Source organism: Palaemon carinicauda, chromosome 9, assembly GCF_036898095.1.
Source record: "Palaemon carinicauda isolate YSFRI2023 chromosome 9, ASM3689809v2, whole genome shotgun sequence".
Classification (NCBI taxonomy): Eukaryota; Metazoa; Arthropoda; class Malacostraca; order Decapoda; family Palaemonidae; genus Palaemon; species Palaemon carinicauda.
The window spans coordinates 104,806,378-104,826,272 of record NC_090733.1 but is presented as its reverse complement, the minus strand read 5'-3'; the positions used below and the strand labels follow the sequence as shown (position 1 = coordinate 104,826,272).

General features: G+C 41.6%; 2 protein-coding genes across 2 annotated transcripts in view; both read left to right on the top strand.

Moving 5' to 3' along the window:
- The window catches only part of PIG-F (phosphatidylinositol glycan anchor biosynthesis class F), a 101,006-nt gene extending 84,800 nt beyond the window's left edge, over nt 1–16,206 (top strand). The window contains exon 5 of the mRNA XM_068380169.1: nt 16,069–16,206. Coding sequence (XP_068236270.1) covers nt 16,069–16,185 — 117 coding nt within the window. The 3' untranslated portion in view covers nt 16,186–16,206. The remainder of the gene's footprint in view (nt 1–16,068) is intronic.
- LOC137647034 (uncharacterized) lies at nt 16,117–19,128 on the top strand. The gene is made up of 2 exons (XM_068380168.1): nt 16,117–16,256; nt 17,076–19,128. Exons 1-2 carry the CDS (start codon nt 16,248–16,250, stop codon nt 18,777–18,779), a joined length of 1,713 nt encoding a protein of 570 aa, XP_068236269.1. The 5' UTR covers nt 16,117–16,247; the 3' UTR covers nt 18,780–19,128.
- The last annotated feature ends 767 nt before the right edge of the window (nt 19,129–19,895 follow it).

Below are 19,895 nucleotides of genomic sequence, written 5' to 3'. Positions count from 1 at the left end.
TACAAATCTTTGGGAGCTCATAACTCAAAAACATACTTATTCACACTTAAGGTACATTTTTCTCACGTATTTATTGTACAATTTTAGAGAGAAAGGTACTATTGAAAAGAGGAATGAAAGACACGATTCTGTCAATCGGAATTTTGATTTTGATTATACTTTCTTTTTCACGATTATTTTGCATCTAGACGAGGAAAAAAGTAAAAATTCGTAAAAAAAAAAAAAAAAAAAAAGGAAAATTGGTTTTTAAGTGTATTTTTTAAATATAGGTTATTATACTTAACCCTTTTACCCCCAAAGGACGTACTGGTACGTTTCACAAAATCCATCCCTTTACCCCCATGGACGTACCGGTACGTCCTTGCAAAAAAATGCTATAAAATTTTTTTTTTCATATTTTTGATAATTTTTTGAGGATTTTAAAGCAATTTAAAAAATATATACTGCAAAATGTGCTGGGAAAAAAATAACCCCCTGGGGGTTAAGGGTTGGAAATTTCCAAATAGCCTGGGGGTAAAAGGGTTAAATAATTTTTTTATACATTTTATTACTGTTTTATTCTTCCTATGATATAAATATATATATTTATAATACACAATTTTTTATATTTTAATTATTTTTGATATTTAAATGTTCCGACACAGAGACTTACCTCGAAACACTTTCTTAGGAGTTACTGGAACGGTTTCATTGTAGTGAATTACATGGCAATGTAACCTAGGAAAAAAACTACTGTTTCTAATAGAAAAAATTACGCTCTCTTGGAAAATGACACTCGTTCCAGTCGCAAATTAATAGTTTCAGAAATATATATACATCTATATCCTCCTATGATGGGGGACCCCCAGTGGGAACTCGGGGTTTTGGGTTGGGAAAACATACTGGGGAATCGATATATAAACGTAAAACAAGCCTTTTCTTCTCTATACATTACCTTCTTGAAATTATAATAACCGGAGGAAAATACAAAACAGTATATCTGGATAAACTTTGGAGGTGCCGTTACAAAGATTGTGTCATGAAAAAATACAGTAACCAGTACTGCCAGACAGTACTACATAGGACCCTTCTCTCTGGTTACGGTTCTTTCCCTTTGCCTACAAAGACACCGAATAGTCTGGCCTATTCTTTACAGATTCCCCTCTGTCCTCATACACCTGACAACACTGAGATTGCCAAACAATTCTTCTTCACACAAGGGGTTAACTACTGCACTGTAATTGTTCAGTGGCTACTTTCCTCTTGGTAAGGGTAGAAGAGACTCTTCAGCTATGGTAAGCAGCTCTTCTAGGAGAAGGACACTCCAAAATCAAACCATTGTTCTCTAGTCTTGGGCAGTGCCATAACCTCTGTACCATGGTCTTCCACCGTCCTGGGTTAGAGTTCTCTTGCTTGAGGGTACACTCGGGCACACTTCTATACTAGTTTCTCTTCCTCTTGTTTTGTTAAAGTTTTTTTTTATAGTTTTTATAGGAAATATTTATTTTAATGTTGTTACTATACTTAAAATATTTTACTTTTCTTTATTTCCTTTCCTCACTGGGCTATTTTCCCTGTTGGGGCCCCTGGGCTTATAGCATCCTGCTTTTCCAACTAGGGTTGTAGCTTAGCATTTTATAATAATAATAATAATAATAATAATAAATGTTATTTTGTGACCTGTCATACTACTAGGCTAGGTTAGGTGGGTTTGTTAGGTTCTGTGCCCTTTTTGTACCTTTTACATATTGAGTGAAACTTATATGGAGAAATTATTTAAAATACATATGGAAATATCTATCATTACCATCTTTAGTAATGTCAGCGTGCCGTTGGTAACTCTGTGTACCATACGTCAACGTTGGTAACACACTGTATTATTGGTAACGTTACTAATGTTATCGTTCGTTCGTAAGAGAAGTGACACCGTGCAACTCAAAGTTATCCGAATTGGTTGATCTGTTTGTTTCCGATTGAAATGAACATCAAATTCGCTTAATTCACGTTATTTACTATAGGAAAACAATTATATTTCGTTTCCCCAGTATGTTTTCCCCACCCAAAACCCCGAGTTCCCGCTGGGGGTCCCCCATTATCGTAGGATATAGATGTATATATATTTCTGAAACTATTCATTTGCGACGGAAACGAGTGTCATTTTTTAAGAGATCGTAATTTTTTCTATAAGAAACAGTAGTTTTTTCCTAGGTTACATTGCCATGTAATTCACTACAAAAATACCACTGGAACCTCCTCTCAAACGACCAGAGTTTTTTGTAGTTTACCCTACTCCCATTTTCTATAGTGGTAGTCCTAGCGAGGGAAAACGTGCCCTGAGGGAAAACCAAGGTAGGCCAGCTGCTTCCCAGGTCGCACCTCTTCAGTAAGTTTTCTGGTCGCGTCGTGTTATCACACGCCACTCCTCAATTGTCAGTGCGACCCCCTTTGTGTTCATCACCACGGGGTTACCACATGGACTTTACTTTCTTTACGAGTGATTAGTGCTATTGATGTGTGCTTTTACTTTCGTTCTTCCGTGCTTTTATTGGCGTTTTAGTGCGTTCTTTCCTTTGTGCTTGTGTCTAGCGAGCTTTGTGTTGTGCTATGGAGCATGCTCGCCGTTGTCCTGGGCTTAGAGCCGGGAAATCGTGTGGGGCTTTCTTGTCGAAGCCCGATGTGGATCCCCATTCTTTGTGTACCTCGTGTAGAGGTAAAGCGTGTTCGCCTTCGGACACGTGTCCGGGATGTGATGGCTGGAGCGAGGTTCAATGGGTGAAATTTGGAACAAAGAAGAAGAAGGCTACGAAGCGATCTCCAAGGAAAACAAGTTTGTCTTCTCCTGCGACGTCTGCGGCCTTCTTCTTCTCCTACCCAGAGTAGGGGACGAGGTAAGTTGTTGAAAGGGAAAAAGTTGGTGCCTCTTTCCCAGGGGATTGATGTTGCGGGTGATTCTTCTGTGTTCATGGCGGATCAGGTGCCTGTAAGTGTGTTTAGTGGGGGTCCGAGGGACGTTGCTCTCTCACATGGGGAGCGCGTCTCGGTGGAGGACCCAATGTGGAATAATATTGTGCCTTTTTCGTCGCCAGATTCTACCAACGGCACCTTCCGCAGCCGAAGCGCCTGAGACATCCACCCAGGAATCTGGCGACGAAAAAGGCACATTATTATTCCACATGGGGTCCTCCACCGAGACGCGCTCCCCACGTGCGATAGCAACGTCTCTCGGACCCCCACTAAACACACTTACAGGCACCTGATCCGCCATGAACATAGAAGAATCACCCGCAACATCAATCCCCTGGGAAAGAGGCACCAACTTTTTCCCTTTCAACGACTTACCTCGTCCCCTACTCTGGGTAGGAGAAGAAGAAGGAACCTTACATGATCCCTCGGCCGCAGACGTCGCAGGGGAAGACAAACTTGTCTTCCTTGGAGATCGCTTCGTAGCCTTCTTCTTTGTTCCAAATTTCACCCATTGGACCTCGCTCCAGCCATCACATCCCGGACACGTGTCCGAAGGCGAACACGCTTTACCTCTACACGAGGTACACAAAGAATGGGGATCCACATCGGGCTTCGACAAGAAAGCCCCACACGATTTCCCGGCTCTAGGCCCAGGACAACGGCGCGCATGCTCCATAGCACAACACAAAGCTCGCTAGACACAAGCACAAAGGAAAGAACGCACTAAAACGCCAATAAAAGCACGGAAGAACGAAAGTAAAAGCACACATCAATAGCACTAATCACTCGTAAAGAAAGTAAAGTCCATGTGGTAACCACGTGGTGATGAACACAAAGGGGGTCGCACTGAGAATTGAGGAGCGGCGTGTGATAACACGACGCGACCAGAAAACTTACTGAAGAGGTGCGACCTGGGAAGCAGCTGGCCTACCTTGGTTTACCCTCAGGGCACGTTTTCCCTCGCTAGGACTACCACTATAGAAAATGGGAGTAGGGTAAACTACACAAAACTCTGGTCGTTTGAGAGGAGGTTCCAGTAACTCCTAAGAAAGTGTTTCTCGGTAAGTATGTTAGGAAAAATACAAATTACTAAAAATTTGTGATATTTTAAATATTCGATTATCACGGTTTTTAATGGATTTATGGTGGAAATCCGCTATATTAATTTATTGAAAAACCTGTGAAGTAGCGAATCCGTGATAATTGAACCGTGAAGTAGTGAGGGGTTACTGTATAGTTCCCAGATGGTCCACTCCATACCCTACCTGAAGGATAGCATCACCACAGATACAGTTTAGAGGCACAGGTGTAAGCTGAATCCGCTTGTTAGGACTGAGACCAAGAAACTATGGAATCATTCTCCCCATGTCTGTAATATGGGCTTCCGGCTAGAAGCCAAGAGTCCCATCCCAAGCATTGGATCCCCCTGGATTCCGAAGACCCAACCCTTGAGAATAGTTCCGCCAAAAAGGCCAAACCATCTTCGGGATGGCCGAGATAACCCAATACTCACATATAGCTTTGAATGCAAATACCTCCCAGCCTCTCGTTGGTTGAGTCTGTTAGGTCACCTAACCTCTCTCCTCCATCTAGTTCCAAACGGCCACCTCAGGATAAGATCTCTGCAATGGCAGCTAAAGTCTTTGTGGAAACAATACTCAGAACCATAAAACTCAGGAACAGTTGACGGACTTGAGTTGGTGGATGGCAGATGAAAACCTTTGCAGGGGTCAAGATCTTCTCATCCCTCTAGACTTGATGCTCTTCACAGATGCATTAAAGGGGGTGGGTAGGTGGGTGGGGGGGGGGGGGGCGGCCTCACTTGCTGCATCACATTATCTCTGGGCTTTGGCCAGAGTCAGAAAGGTACCAGCACATAAATCTCCTAGAGATAAGAGCAGCAGTTCCAACAGTTTCTGGCAGGTCACTCTGTGGTATTGATGAGCGACAACCCTACAATAGTGGCTTACATGAACAAACAAGGCGGTACCTTTTCACAGCCTCTATGTCATCTTGCAGTAAAGATCCTCAGATGGTCAGAAGAACATTCATTGTCCCTATCGGCTTGCTCCATTCTAGGCAAGAGGAATGTGCTTGCGGACAATCTGAGCAGAGCGACTTAGATAGTAGGCTCCGAATGGTCTTTGAATCGTCAGATAGCCAATAAAGTCCTGACTTTGTGGAGTTCCCCGACTGTAGATCTATTTGCAACATCTCTAAACAGCAAGGTTCTGCTGTATTGTTCTCCAGTCCCAGACCCTCAGGCTCTATGGCAAGATGCATTTCAACAACAGTGGGACAACATCGACGTGTACGCCTTTCCCCCATTTTGTCTGATGAGAAGACTGTTCAACACGACCAGAGCGTCCGAAGATCTAATGATGACCCTTGTAACTCTACTATGGCATCGTGCAGAGGGGTTCCTGGACCTCCTGCAACCTCTAGTAGATCTACCGAGAGAGCTTCCTCCACAACCAGATGTACTCAAACAACCACACGCAAACATCTGCCACAGAACTGTGCAGTCGCTTCGACTTCATGCCTGGAGACTATCCAGCGTCTCCTCTCTCAGAAGGGCTTTTTACGACAAGTTGCAGAGAGAATGTCCAGCTACTTACACAAGTCCTTGGCCTCAGTCTACCAGGCAAAATTGAGAGTTCTGTGGTTGGTGGCATGGAAGGAATATCTCTCCACGCAATGCCACTATACCAGTAATAGCAAAGTTCCTTGTATACCTTCGGGAGGTTAAGCTTCTTTCAGTCTCGCGGTGAAAGGCTATCGCTCAGCCTTAAGCTTCGCCTTTAAGCTGAAAGGAGTTGACCTTTCCTCTTTGTTGGAGCTTTTTTTTACTCATACGGAGTTATGAGATCCCATGTCCTCAGTCAGAAATTAGGCCGCCTCCTTGGAACGTGGTTCGCATCTTGAGATCCTGTAAAGTACCTCCCTACGAACCATTACGCCATGCAACTGACCGAAACCTCACCTTGAAGACAGCGTTCCTGCTCACTTTAGCCTTGGCAAAGAGAGTCACTGAACGTCATGGCCTCTTGTATGACATTGCCCATTCAAGGGGATGGGGGGAAAGTGACACTCAGCTTCCTCCCTGAGTTTATTGCTAAGACTCAAAATCCGGGGATATTGGACCCTAGATCAGTTGTTACTATGCCCAGTTGGGAGTTTGAGATACTATCTTAAACGCATTGCAGCAACATCGCCCCGACTAACACCTCTGTTCGTTAGCTCTGGTAGGGTAAAGAGGAGGATCACTAAGAACACTGTCTCCTCCTGGATTCGCCAGGTGAACAAAAGAGTCTTGGCTACCGATCCTCCTGTGGCTTGGACTTAGAGCCCATGACGTCAATGGCATTAGTACGTCCTTGGCATTTAAATGGAACTTTTCCTTGTTGCAAGTACTACAAGCAGGTATGTGGAAGATACAAAATACCTTCACAGCCCATTATCTAAAAGACATGATCCACAGGACACTTGATACTTTTACTATCGGTCCTGTGATGGCTGCTCAACAAGTGGTTAAAGATACCTCAGGCTCCTTGATGGATAAGTAGCAGTTGTTTGAAGGCATTGATTACCTGGGCTAAGACTGGAATGGAGGGGAATATGTCTGGCTTTTCCTTTCTTCATATTCCCCTCCCTGGGGGTACAGCACCATGTGTCCCTCTGCAAGCTGGCTTCAACCACTGCAGGTAATTATCACCTCACTTGTGTAGCCTAGTATAAGTCATAAATTTATATACTGTCCACGTCCCCATTTTTTTGTGCGAGGTAATGTCCTCATAAAAGATAACTAACTCTCATTACATTGAATTGCTCAGGCCACTACTATCCTCACTTTGTATATTTTAACGAGGTGTTAAAGTTTTCCCTAGACCATATACTGTACTAAGTAAAACCAGGTCAATGTCCATGCCAGAATTAGGACTTCCACTCACCTAAGAATGAGTCATTCAAATAAATAACAGAAGGTTTGTTAGTATGGGAAGAAATGACAAATTCATAAATAATTTGTATTTTTCAATATTAATCTTACCCGATAATCATGTAGCTGTCAACTCCGTTGCCCGACAGAATTCTACGGAAGGGATACGCCAGCGATCGCTATACAAGAGGGGGGTGTACTCACAAGCGCCACCTGTGGCCAGGTACTGCAGTACTTCTTGTTGACACCACCTCAATTTTTCCTCTGTCGTGCCTCCGGCTAGACCTACATGGATACGCTGTTGATTCTGGAGTTTTTGCTCACGATTTGGTGATGTATTTGCTCTAGATTTTAGCTTTCGCTATTCAGGAAGTTTTATTATTAGCTTAGCTAGCTTTTGGAATTAATTTGATTAATTATGGTGACGAAGAGAGTATGAACTCTCTTTCACTTTTAAATGGCCGACCCTTCCCTTAGACGGAAGTGTTGGTGTCTAAGAGAGTATAGACTCTCTTTCTTAATTTTGCTTAACAAAAGTTATAGATTTTATTTTATATCTCTCCGCCTTTTATAGGCCTCTTCGATTAACTTCCTTTTTTATAAACTTATTAAAATTAATTTTTATATTTGTTTATATTCGACCTTTCCTAATAGTAGGCGGTCTTTTCTTGTACCGAAGTTAATTAACATTGAGCCCGTCATTTCGGTTTTACCTGTTAACATATTATACTATTTTAATGTTTTTGAAAGAATTTCTTTGATAGTCTCGTACTGTTTTCAAAGTTGAACTAACGTTTTGTTTTGTCTCTGCAGTTGTTGACGTTCAGAACGTTCAACTTGCGCTCTATCGTTACGATAGAGAGAGAATTTTCACGGTGTCACGTTGCAGTAAGAGTAAACCGTTTCTAGCGTTTTGTTCATTCTTTCTTAGCTTAATGGTTTTAATTCTAATAAAGGAACTTTTTATTTGGGAAATCTTTCAGTTTTTTTCCTTTAACAATAATATGTTTTAACGATATATATGATTGGGCTCTTCTCTCAGGTTCTAAGTCAAGAGAGAGAGAGAGAGAGAGATAGAGACGGAGGGAGAGAGAGGAGGATAAACGTTTCGTTCAAGCGAGTAACGTTGTTATCGTTTTTGCTCTTCTCCCTAGTCTCTTTAGGGGAAGAAGGTAAACGTTTCTAGAGTTTTATTCTTGTTCTCAAGCTTTATGCGGTGAGAGATTTTAAACGTAGTTTATTTGATCTAGTGTTTAGTCTCTTTCCAGCCACTGAATTATTTATCTTTCATTAGATTTTTTCTGTTACATTGTAATTCTGTTTTCGCAATTATTAACTTTTAAGGAAGGATAGAATTGCGTGTTTCAGGTACAAACCACTTAAAGTTTCGAGTTCAGTGAAATAAGTGCAAACAGAAAATCAAAAGTGATAAGTGATAAGCGCAAAGTGTTACAGTGTTGCGTTCGAAGGTTCGTCTGTTCGTGCCAGTTGTTCGCCTAGTCTGGGACCTCTTACAAGCTCCCAAGCCCAGGGGAGAAGTAATGTCGAAGGACTTATGGGTTCAGCAGGCCTTGATCGACGAACAGACGTTTTCCCTCCGTGGTTTCGGGTGTATCTACACACGTTGCCGACGTGATCACCCCACCCACACAAAGACGAGAGAGCCCTTTCTTTCCTCGTCTGCGGTAGAGGTTTCTCGCAGAAACCATGGACCAATCTTGCAGCTTTTAAGTGCAAGTCGGTCCCTTCCGCACAAGTCCAACTCCTAGGTGTAGCCATTAGCCCTGGGTCAGTTCGGACTTGCTGCAGTACGACAACTGCACACCTCCCAGAGAGGCAAGGTGGTATCGCAACAGGCAGTAGCTCCGTCTGTTGCCGCACCAGCTGTTTTAGACCCTCAGTCTCAACGGACAGTAGCTCCGTTTGTTGTTGTCTTTCTTAAACTCTAGTGGTCTTTGCTGCAGTCAATGCAGTCTCAGCTTGCGGTGTTGATGCAGGAGTTTCAGGCAGAGGAGGTTAATACACCTCCTCCTGCGAACGCTCCTCCTCCTCTGCGCAGTACAATCTGCCAGACGTATGAGGTTGAGGTTCCTCAGGCTACCTCCATGCGTGAGCTGCCGCGTTGGGAGTTGCCAGTTACCAGCGTTGTGCAGCAACCTCCACCTTCCTTGAGGCAGGAATCTCTTACCACGCTACAACCTCCTCAACAATGGGGACAGGAGTCTTATGCCTTACAACCTCCTCTTCCTTTGAGGCAAGAGTTTCTTGCAGTAAGACCATCCTCGAGGCAGCAACCTCTTGAGGTACGACAACCTCTACCATCCTTGAGGCAGCCACCTCAGCTCTCGCAGCTACAACCTCAACTCTCGAGGCAAGCTCCTCAAGAACCTCAACTCGTGAGACAGGAGTCGCGTTCTGCGCAGCCGCCACCTCAACTCTCGCAGCTCACACCTCAAGAACCTCAACTCGTGAGTCAAGAGCCTCTCTCTGCGCAGCCACCTCAACCCTTGAGGCAAGCGCAACTCTTGAGGCAGGAACCTCATGCTATGAGTCAGCCACCTCAACGCATGCATCTGCCACTTTCTCCTCAGCTTGAGCCTCTTCCCATTCAACTTTGAAATAACAAATGACAATAATAACACCTCATTACTTTCATAACTTGCATTTGTAAAACATATACATGTATGCCTACACAAACATTATGATAATGGAGGTTATTCGTTTTACTTAAAAAAAAAAATATATATGTATTCCTTGCAATATATTTTTAACAAAATCGCAAAAATATGGCAAAAATATCTTCAAAACAAAAATGAATCATGAGTTATGAATATAATGTAAATATTATGTTGATATTAAAACCCCATGCAAGCATGCATGAAGTAATGCAGTGTTGCCAACAGGGCGAGTTTCCCTTTCCTGAGGTGTAGTAGATTATAGTACGTATATTTAGTGCAGCTTAATTCTACGATTATCATGCCGGCTATCAAATTCATCAACAAAACAGTCTAAATCAATTCCCTCGGCACGTGCACTTTCAATGGACAGTAATGCGATATTACTCAATCTAGCACTGGTCATGGAATTTCTGAGAAATGTTACACGCCATGCAACATGCTCTGCTTACCTTACAGCATGCTCTACATACAGCATGCTCTGCATACAGCATGCTCTGCATACCTTACCGCATGCTTCTCAGTCACACATCTTTGGTTGTTGCCAACTCACTAGACTGTCAAGCAGTTTCATAACGTTGCCTTCTAGTCTGCTGCTTTTGCACCAGTGAAACCCTCACTGAGAGAACTTAGCTTTTCTCGGATATGGTCCCTGTAGATGAGAAAGTGCTTTTCTCCCTCCTTCTGATATTCCCTTGAGGACTCTGTCATTTGGAGAGGAGCCTTTAGCTGCGTAGCCTCCTATGGACTTTTATTTAAGCATAACATGCTTCCAGGGAAGGTAATGGTTCCACTTCAGTCGCTAACCCCGTCTGTTACCACACCTGCTCCCATAGACCTTGAGCTGTGTTGCAAGACATGCAGTCCAAGCTTAGTCCTTGTTAGAGGATTTTTTGTTTACGGAGTCAGTGTGTCACTGGGAAGACGTTCAACAACCAGCAGAAGTGACTTGTTGTGACGCAGTGCGGCAACCTCAGCAACCCGATAAGGAGTTGTCTGTACGACCCAGACAGTCTAGACAGCTTCGGGTTGTCACTGTACTTCCTCGCTTCCCCATGGTTGACAGTTCACAGACTGTGCAGCAGTACCATGATCTTGTGTCCGGCTCCGTCAGACGACTGGCTTTTAAGAGCTCCCACAAGTCGTCGCTGTCTGGAGATTCTCAGATGGACTATGGATCTGACCAAGGAACTGGGCCTCCTGGTCAATTTTGAGGAGTCCCAGCTCGTCCCATCCCAGACCATTGTCTACCTGGGTATGGATCTTCAGAGTCGAGCTTTTCGGGCTTTTCCGTCGGCCCCAAGGATCTTCCAAGCCCTAGAATGCATCCAGAGCATGCTGAGAAGGAACCGATGCTCAGTCAGGTAGTGGATGAGTCTAACAGGGACACTTTCATCGCTGGCCCTGTTCATCGTGTTAGGGAGACTCCACCTCCGCCCCCTTCAGTATCATCTAGCTGCTCACTGGATAAAGGACATGACGCTAGAGACGGTCTCAGTTCCTGTTTCCGAAGAGAGGAGGTCTACTCTCGCGTGGTGTAAGAACAGCTTTCTTCTCAAGGAAGTCTACCTTTGGCTGTTCAGAAACCCGTCCGCCGTCTCCTCTCGGACGCATCAGACACGGGCTGGGGTGCGACTTTGGACGGACAGGAATGCTCGGGAACATGGAATCAGGAGCAAAGGACACTTCACATCAATTGCAAGGAGTTGTTGGCGGTTCTTCTGGCCTTGATAAACTTCAAGTCCCTCCAGCTTAACAAGGTGGTGGAGGTGGACTCTGACAACACCACAGCCCTGGCTTACATCTCCAAGCAGGGAGGGACTCTTTCGTGGAAGTTGTTCTAGATCGCAAGGGACCTCCTCATCTGGTCAAAAGATCGAAAGCTCACGCTGGTAACGAGGTTCATTCAGGGCGGTATGAATGTCATGGCAGATCGCCTCAGCCGGAAGGGTCAGGTCATCCCCACAGAGTGGACCCTTCACAAGAATGTTTGCAGCAGACTTTGGGCCCTGTGGGGTCAGCCAACCATAGATCTGTTCGCTACCTCGATAACCTAGAGACTCCTGTTGTATTGTTCTCCGATTCCAGACCCAGCAGCAGTTCACGTGGATGCTTTTCTGCTGGATTGGTCCCATCTCGACCTGTATGCATTCCCGCCGTTCAAGATTGTCAACAGGGTACTTCAGAAGTTCTCCTCTCGCAAAGGGACACGGCTGACGTTGGTTGGCTCCGCTCTGTCCCGCGAGAGAATGGTTCATAGAGGTACTGCAATGGCTGGTCGACATTCCCAGGACTCTTCCTCTAGGAGTGAACCTTCTACGTCAACCTCACGTAAAGAAGGTACACCCAAACCTCCACACTCTTCGTCTGACTGCCTTCAGACTTTCGAAAGACTCTCAAGAGCTAGGGGCTTTTCGAAGGAGGCAGCCAGAGCGATTGTCAGAGCAAGGAGAACATCCACTCTCAGAGTCTATCAGTCTCAAGGGGAAGTCTTCCGAAGCTGGTACAAGACCAATGCAGTTTCCTCAACCAGTACCACTGTAACCCAGATTGCTGACTTCCTGTTACATCTAAGGAAAGTAAGATCCCTTTCAGCTCCTACGATCAAGGGTTACAGAAGTATGTTACCAGCGGTTTTCCGCCACAGAGGCTTGGATCTTTCCACCAACAAAGATCTACAGGACCTCCCTAGGTCTTTTGAGACCTCAAAGGAACGTCGGTTGTCCACTCCAGGCTGGAATCTAGACGTGGTCCTAAGGTTCCTTATGTCATCAAGATTTGAACCTCTCCAATCAGCCTCTTTTTAAGACCTCACATTAAAAACTCTTTTCCTCGTGTGCTTGACAACAGCTAAAAGAGTAAGTGAGATCCACGCCTTCAGCAGGATCATAGTTTTCACATCTGAAACGGCTACATGTTCCTTGCAGCTCGGTTTTTGCTAAACGAGCTTCCTTCACGTCCTTGGCCTAAGTCGTTCGAGATCCCAAGCCTGTCCAACTTGGTGGGTAATGAACTGGAGAGAGTACTTTGCCCAGTTAGAGCTCTTAGGTACTATCTAAAAAGGTCTTAACCTTTACGAGGACAATCAGAAGCCTTATGGTGTGCTATCAAGAAGCCTTCTTTTCCAAGGTCTAAGAACTCAGTTTCTTACTATTCAGGCTTCTGATTAGGGAAGCACATTCTCATCTGAAGGAAGAAGACCTTGCTTTGCTGAAGGTAAGGACACATGAAGTGAGAGCTGTGGCTACTTCAGTGGCCTTCAAACAGAACCGTTCTCTGCAGAGTGTTATGGATGCAACCTATTGGAGAAGCAAGTCAGTGTTCGCATCATTCTATCTCAAAGATGTCCAGTCTCTTTACGAGTACTGCTACACCCTGGGACCATTCGTAGCAACGAATGCAGTAGTAGGCGGGGGCTCAGCCACTACATTCCCATAATCCCATAACCTTTTAACCTTTCTCTTGAATACTTTTTATGGGTTGTACGGTCGGCTAAGAAGCCTTCCACATCCTTGTTGATTTGGCGGGTGGTCAATTCTTTCTTGAGAAGCGCCGAGGTTAAAGGTTGTGATGAGGTCCTTTAGTATGGGTTGCAGCCCTTGATACTTCAGCACCTTAGAGTTGTTCAGCCTCCTAAGAGGAACGCTGCGCTCAGTAAGGAAGACGAACTTATTTAAGGCAGAGTAATGGCTCAAGTCGACTTCCTTACCAGGTACTTATAATTTCATTGTTATTTTGAATAACTGATAATATGAAATACGGGATACTTAGCTTCTTGATATACATGTACACTGGTTTTCACCCACCTCCCTGGGTGTGAATCAGCTACATGATTATCGGGTAAGATTAATATTGAAAAATGTTATTTTCATTAGTAAAATAAATTTTTGAATATACTTACCCGATAATCATGATTTAATTGACCCACCCTTCCTCCCCATAGAACCAGTGGACCGAGGAAAAATTGAGGTGGTGTCAACAAGAAGTACTGCAGTACCTGGCCACAGGTGGCGCTTGTGAGTACACCCCCCTCTTGTATAGCGATCGCTGGCGTATCCCTTCCGTAGAATTCTGTCGGGCAACGGAGTTGACAGCTACATGATTATCGGGTAAGTATATTCAAAAATTTATTTTACTAATGAAAATAACATTTTTCCCTAACTCTTACAAATCTGTAGTTATTTTTATAAATTGGCCTGCCATCACATGTCCCCCAGAAGTCCTGCCTGCAATCAAAAGGGATGTAGCTCACAGCTGTAAGAGTATATATACAGGTGGCTGGGTACTCCCTTGCCACCCTTAGCCTACCCGCTCAAGCGTTAAGCAGGGTTGCCACCTCGCACTTCAAGTCTAATGGCTACCTTCCAGCTTCGCCAAAAGAATATCCAAATAAATAACTACAGGTTTGTATTAGTTAGGGAAGAATACAAATTATCTCCGAATTTGTCATTTTAACCAGACCAACCTATTATCTTCAGTCCCTGTAGAGGTTTAGTGCTGTCAGTGCAGTTTATGTATTACTAAATTGTCTTCACAGCATTCCTTTAACCCCTAGTTGCAGGAGAGTTCACCCTCCCTCTTCCCTCGCTACCTATCTCTTCTCCGTCCTCCATTCCTTATGTTGGACATTTAAGACATTGCAGAAGATAGTCACGTGGGGAGGCCTTTTGCTTGGGACTTATAGCAATCAGTCACATCCTTCGGGATGGAGTAATAGTACAGTACTCACTTGCTGACATGTAGCTTCGTATCAGTCAAGCAATCTTGAACCTGTGATATGGTTACCGCTGTTGCACCAGGAGCAGGTGAGCGGTCCTACTCAGACAAAACATCAGCGTTGTAGGCCAGGGGAAGGTCAAAGCATATGTGCCTACTTTTTTTATTATTCCTATCCCGATACAGAGAATTGTTCTTTACTCTGATGCTTGCCTTGTGCCATATAGAACTATGCTGCTAACTGGTACCTTTGAGGATGGCTAGTGATTGTGAGCCTTGTCCAACAACTACACCGATACTATACAGAACTGTACATGTGGCATTTGAATGAAATATCAAGTACAGTAACAGAGAGAGAGATTGTTATGGTTCAGTAAACTTGTAATGTTAACACATGAACCCCTTCTATACTGAAAATTTCTTGGTGTTTCAGAGTACAAAACCACCATGCAAGACTACTATGCAATGCGATTTTGCAAATTACCTGATATTGTACATGTAGGTGGTATGTATACCGTATTACCAACCTTCGTCTTTAGTTAGTTCTTTAACATTGAATATTGCTGGCTATCTAGATTCTGGCATTTGGATACAGTATACTTTTACACACTAGTGTATTCTCTCTCCGAAAAAGTGTTATAATGCATGGCAACACTACCTCTTAGTCTCATGTGGTAGCTGAGGAAGTGTAGTGCATCATGTGATGGTGTTATTTCTTGTGTTGGCATAATGTAGTACATACGTACCTCTGAGGCTGTGTTTAAGGATGGCTGGATAGAGGTAATTTTTTATGTGGAGTTCCCCGATTGCCCCACTGGAAAATGATGGTAGCACAGGGAAATGATTTCCATTTTGATTGCTGTAATCCCCTTTGTTGGTGCAGTCATTCGATGAATTTATATTCAGTACATTTTTCAGCTGGTTGGGCTTGCCATCATAATTATTTTCTGAACGACTAAAATCATAACTACCCTAATGGCGTCATTTTTCCTTTCTCGTTTTCAAGAGCTTTCAATCGCTCCTTCTCCAAATTGCCTTCCATCCTTTCGTCTATCTCCTTCTCTACAGGAAAATGATGAGCAAGAAGAAAAGATGTGACTTAAGGACCCATGTTTTTTTATGCCTAATTCAAAAGCTGAATGCACACAAGTTATAAGTAAAGTAACACTTCAAATGCTTGGTGATAATTGTTAAAATTCTTGCTGAAGTTAATAGTATCAGCCTTAGTTAGCAGACAAAATGTATGCTAATATTCCCACCCTAATAAACCAATGATTTACTAAAACATAATTGGAAAATTTTTTAACAAAAACTTGGAATTATGTTTTACTATTTGAACTCAAAGTTTATAAAGAGTAATGACATGATTTGATTCTCAACTTACAAAAGATTATGCATGTCTGTTTAAGCTGATATTATATGGTTACCTGATACATTTCTTAGACAAACTAGAGATTTAGGAATGATTTTAAAAGCTAAAGCTAGCGAAAAGTTTCTTACTTTCTTATGTAATATAGTATTAAAGTTTATCCCTTAGCTGCTCAATAGAAATCTTGTGACTTAGAAGGAACCTTGAGTGTTTGTTTTGTCAAGATTTTACCTCTATATAGTTTCACATACAGTAATTTAATTTTTTTCATTATGTATTATGCATATCTTTTTTTATTATGTATTATTTTTCATTTTTATTCCTCATTTACTTGAGAGTATGAGTGGGGAGAGTGTCGGTGACTTCATTGCATTAAAGGTTGTAAAATTCAAACATAACATATCTTTTTTTTATTTTTGTTTCTTCAGGTTTGGCCATTGACTTGTTGTATTGGTGCCATTCTTGGAGAATTGATTACTTCAGTGTACCTTTTGTCAGGACTCTTTGTCAGTGAATCCGGCAGGCGAAAGAACAAGGCTACTTGAGAAGCAAGAGTTATTTTAAATGCTTCTTGTATATATGATCCACTATTGAGTCTTATCATCTAATGAACAGTGTAAGTAAAGATTGTCAAGAGCTCAAAAAACTTTATGATTCTTGTTTTAATCAGTGGTTCAGTGAGAAGTTTTTACAAGGTCAAACAGATGATGACACTTGTGACCCTCTCTTTAAGCAATACCAGCTGTGTGTTAAAAAAGCTATAAAGAAACTGAATATAGACTTGCCTCATATAGCAGAATCTGAAAGTGAACCGAAAGTCAAGCAATAGGGTTATTTCAAAATCTAGTATCTCATTTTACAACTGAAAATTTAAAGGAAGAGCTTTCCTCAGAGTAAGATTTGTAGGCTGGTCAGTATTATTTGTCTTGAAATTATTGTAAGCTTAATATTAACACTTATTTATCACCATGTTTTCGGTAGGGAAAAAGATCTCCCATCTTTATCGTCAGTATGAACTCAATACTGCTATATACATGCTAGAACCTGCCGAAAAGCTTGCTATGCATACCTTCTTCCTTACTATCTGTGGCCTGATTACTTACTCCTCGTATGTTTATTTGCCACATTATACAAAAACGATGTTGGCCTTTTTCGGTGTGTTGGATATGGAGGAATAGTAGCCATACCTTTACACAGAAACATTTTGTTTGCCTTTTAATTTTTGCATAATTCTTTTAGTTAATTCTTAGAATTATGTTGATGTCTGGGACTGCTTTGAGCTCTTTATTTAAAGAAGTTATGCAATTTCATGTAATTACTCTGTACTGTATTTTTGGGTTTAGATATTAAATTTTTTATTAGGAATTAACCTTTTTTGTATATAGTGTACAGTATATGTAATTTAGTTCACATTCCTTTGTATTTTTTTCTAAAGATGGCACCAAAGGAAAACCAGAAGAAAGAAGTATTGAAAACAAACAAGAAGAAAAATAATTCATCAAAAAAGCACAAACCTGTCATTAAAACCACCTTGGATAATCCATTTTCTGTAAGTTTGCCAATAGTTTGGGAAGAACTAGAGGAGGAAATCAAATTACAGCTAGAATTGTGTTGTTCTGGTCTCAGTATACCCATTCTTACACCTCCTTGGAGAGAGGTATACTCATTGAAAGGTGAAGAACGTATACAGTACTCACAGAAGTACAAGAAAGAGGCTCTTGAGAAATTGCTTGACAATCCTGAATCTGCTAGTAAATATGAAGTTGCAAGGGAAGGACGTTCTCACCTTATTTTGGGCTACAATGCTGTCATGCGGGCCCTGGAGCAAAGCAAATTAGCTGGAATTCTTTTGAAGAAAGATATTGTACCAACTTTTTTAGGTGAAACATTCATTCCTGGTTGCCTGAGTAAAAATATCCCCCTTGTTCCTCTAAAGGGGCTGGATGATATACTAAAGAGGGAGGATACACTTGGTATTAAGCACAACATCATGGTTCTCGGACTGAAATCTTCTGTGAAAGAATCAACGTGTAGATTCTTCCCTCTTTACCGTTGTATGCAGAAGATACTTAATGGCATAACTGAGACCCACAGAAATCAAGATAAATTGATAGTTAAGGAAAATTCCAAAGAAAACAAGGTCAGAGGGCCAATACCTAGGCAGATATCTAGTGAAACAAGTGTTAAACAAAATTTTACTGAAATAGTTTCTGACAAAATAAATATTAAACAGAATATTGGGAAGGGGGACACAGAAAATGGTGGCAGTAACCTAACTTTACAAGGGGGACCTATTCCTGAATATAAGTTAACAACAGAGGAGATAAGCTCTTACCACTTGAAACGGGTTGATAAAAGTAAACGTGTTTTTATTCCAGACATCAAAAGGCCTAAGAAATTAGGTTTAGCAGGGGATAATTTGGGAAGTGCCGTGGTAGATGGAAGGGATATGATTTCTTTTGAGTCTTCAACAGATAATTTCGCTTTCAGGGAAGAATGTTTTCAGAAAAGAAGACCCATGTTAGAAGTAGAGAAAGTAAAAGAAAGCATAGAGGAGATAAAGCCAGTAACTTTCAGGTTTGATTTCTTAGGTGACACAGTTGGTCAAAAAGACACAAATGACAAAGAAAGTGTTTTCATTCCCGAGAATGAAGAAATAAACCCGGCAGAAGGTATAATTAATTTTGAGTCTCCGGAAGTTGGAATTTCTCCAAATAGAAATAAAAGATCAATCGATGAAGATGGTGCAACTAAACAGAAAAAGGAATACCAAAAGAGCGGGGAGGAAGTGTATACAGAGGATTTTAATTTTGAATTTTTCCTTGACACTGTTGGTAATCAGGAAGATGTTGCAGAAGATATAGCTTTAATTCCTGAGAATAAAAAGGCAAGAATTTTAGATCCTCCTGTAGATATTAGTTTTGAGTCTACAAATGCCAAAATTTCACCAGAAAGAAGTAAAATTAATCTTGAAACTGCTGCATCAAGCCAACTGAGAGGAGATACAGAAAATAGGATAGAGAAAGAAGTAAGTGGAAGTGAAACGGATTCAAATATTGCTACTTTCCCATATATTCCTGCCAAGGTCAGGAGAGTGAAAAATAATCCTGATAGAAAAAGTAACAAGAAAAAACTGTAAGGGACCATAAGTTTTCTTTAGATTAAGTCTAAAGGTTGGATACCTGATGTTGATGAATTATTGTTCTTTGAATTACCTTTTTGGGAATATTCACTGCATAATCAAAAAATAAAAAAGCATGCTATTTTAATGCTAATAAATATTAGAAGTCTGCTTATAGAATTATAAATATCAAATTTGCAGATTGTAATACAGTTTTATTATCACACATTAAACAATTTTTATCTTTGGAGTTAGGAATCTAAACCTTAGCATTTTGTCTTAGAAGAAACATAAATCTTGTTGATTGTATTGCTCACTATGCACTATTTGTCTAATTTGATTATTATACAGTATAATTCAGTATGCACATGCTTGTTTAATTTTTCCTTTTCAACAATGTTTATATCTTGTATACATTGTGTACAGTACTTCCATAGGATTCCATTTCACATAGGATGCAACCCTTTAAATTAAATATCCAATAGGTAATTACAGCTCATATGCAAATCATGAGAGTTGACTCTCAAGTTCATAACTTCCTCAATATTTGTCAAATAGAAAATCATTTACGAAGATGCCGTGAATGAAGGAGCTATCAAGCAATTTTAAGGAGGGCAATACCCTAAGCAATATATTTGAAAACAGAGAGCAATGATCTATTGAAGTTTAATTGAATCCATTGTGGGTTTATTTGACAGAATGCCTATGGTTACAGGAGAATTGAATGAGAAAAGCCTCCTGATTTGAGATCAATATTCCATTCAACTGATAACTGAAATAGATATTGATGGAGCACTGCAGTTCAATTTCTAAATTTTATGATATAAGGGTAATAATAGACATTTAAGAGATGGGAAAGAAACAAGTGCAGGACAAAGTTCTTCCAGTAGGATGTGTATGGCAGCTCATTGTAGGCATTACCTAAGGGTTTTTGCAGTGTTCCTTTGGCCCCTAGATGCACTTGCTTTATATCCTACATTAGCTCCGTGACTGCCTCCTTTCTACCTTGCTGTCCATCTTTCAAGTTTTACTTCATAGTGCAACTGTTGGGCTTTTCCCCACAGTTACTAATGGGTATTGAATGACCTCATGGGGCAATATAACAGGTATCCAGATCATAACCTGGAGGATTGA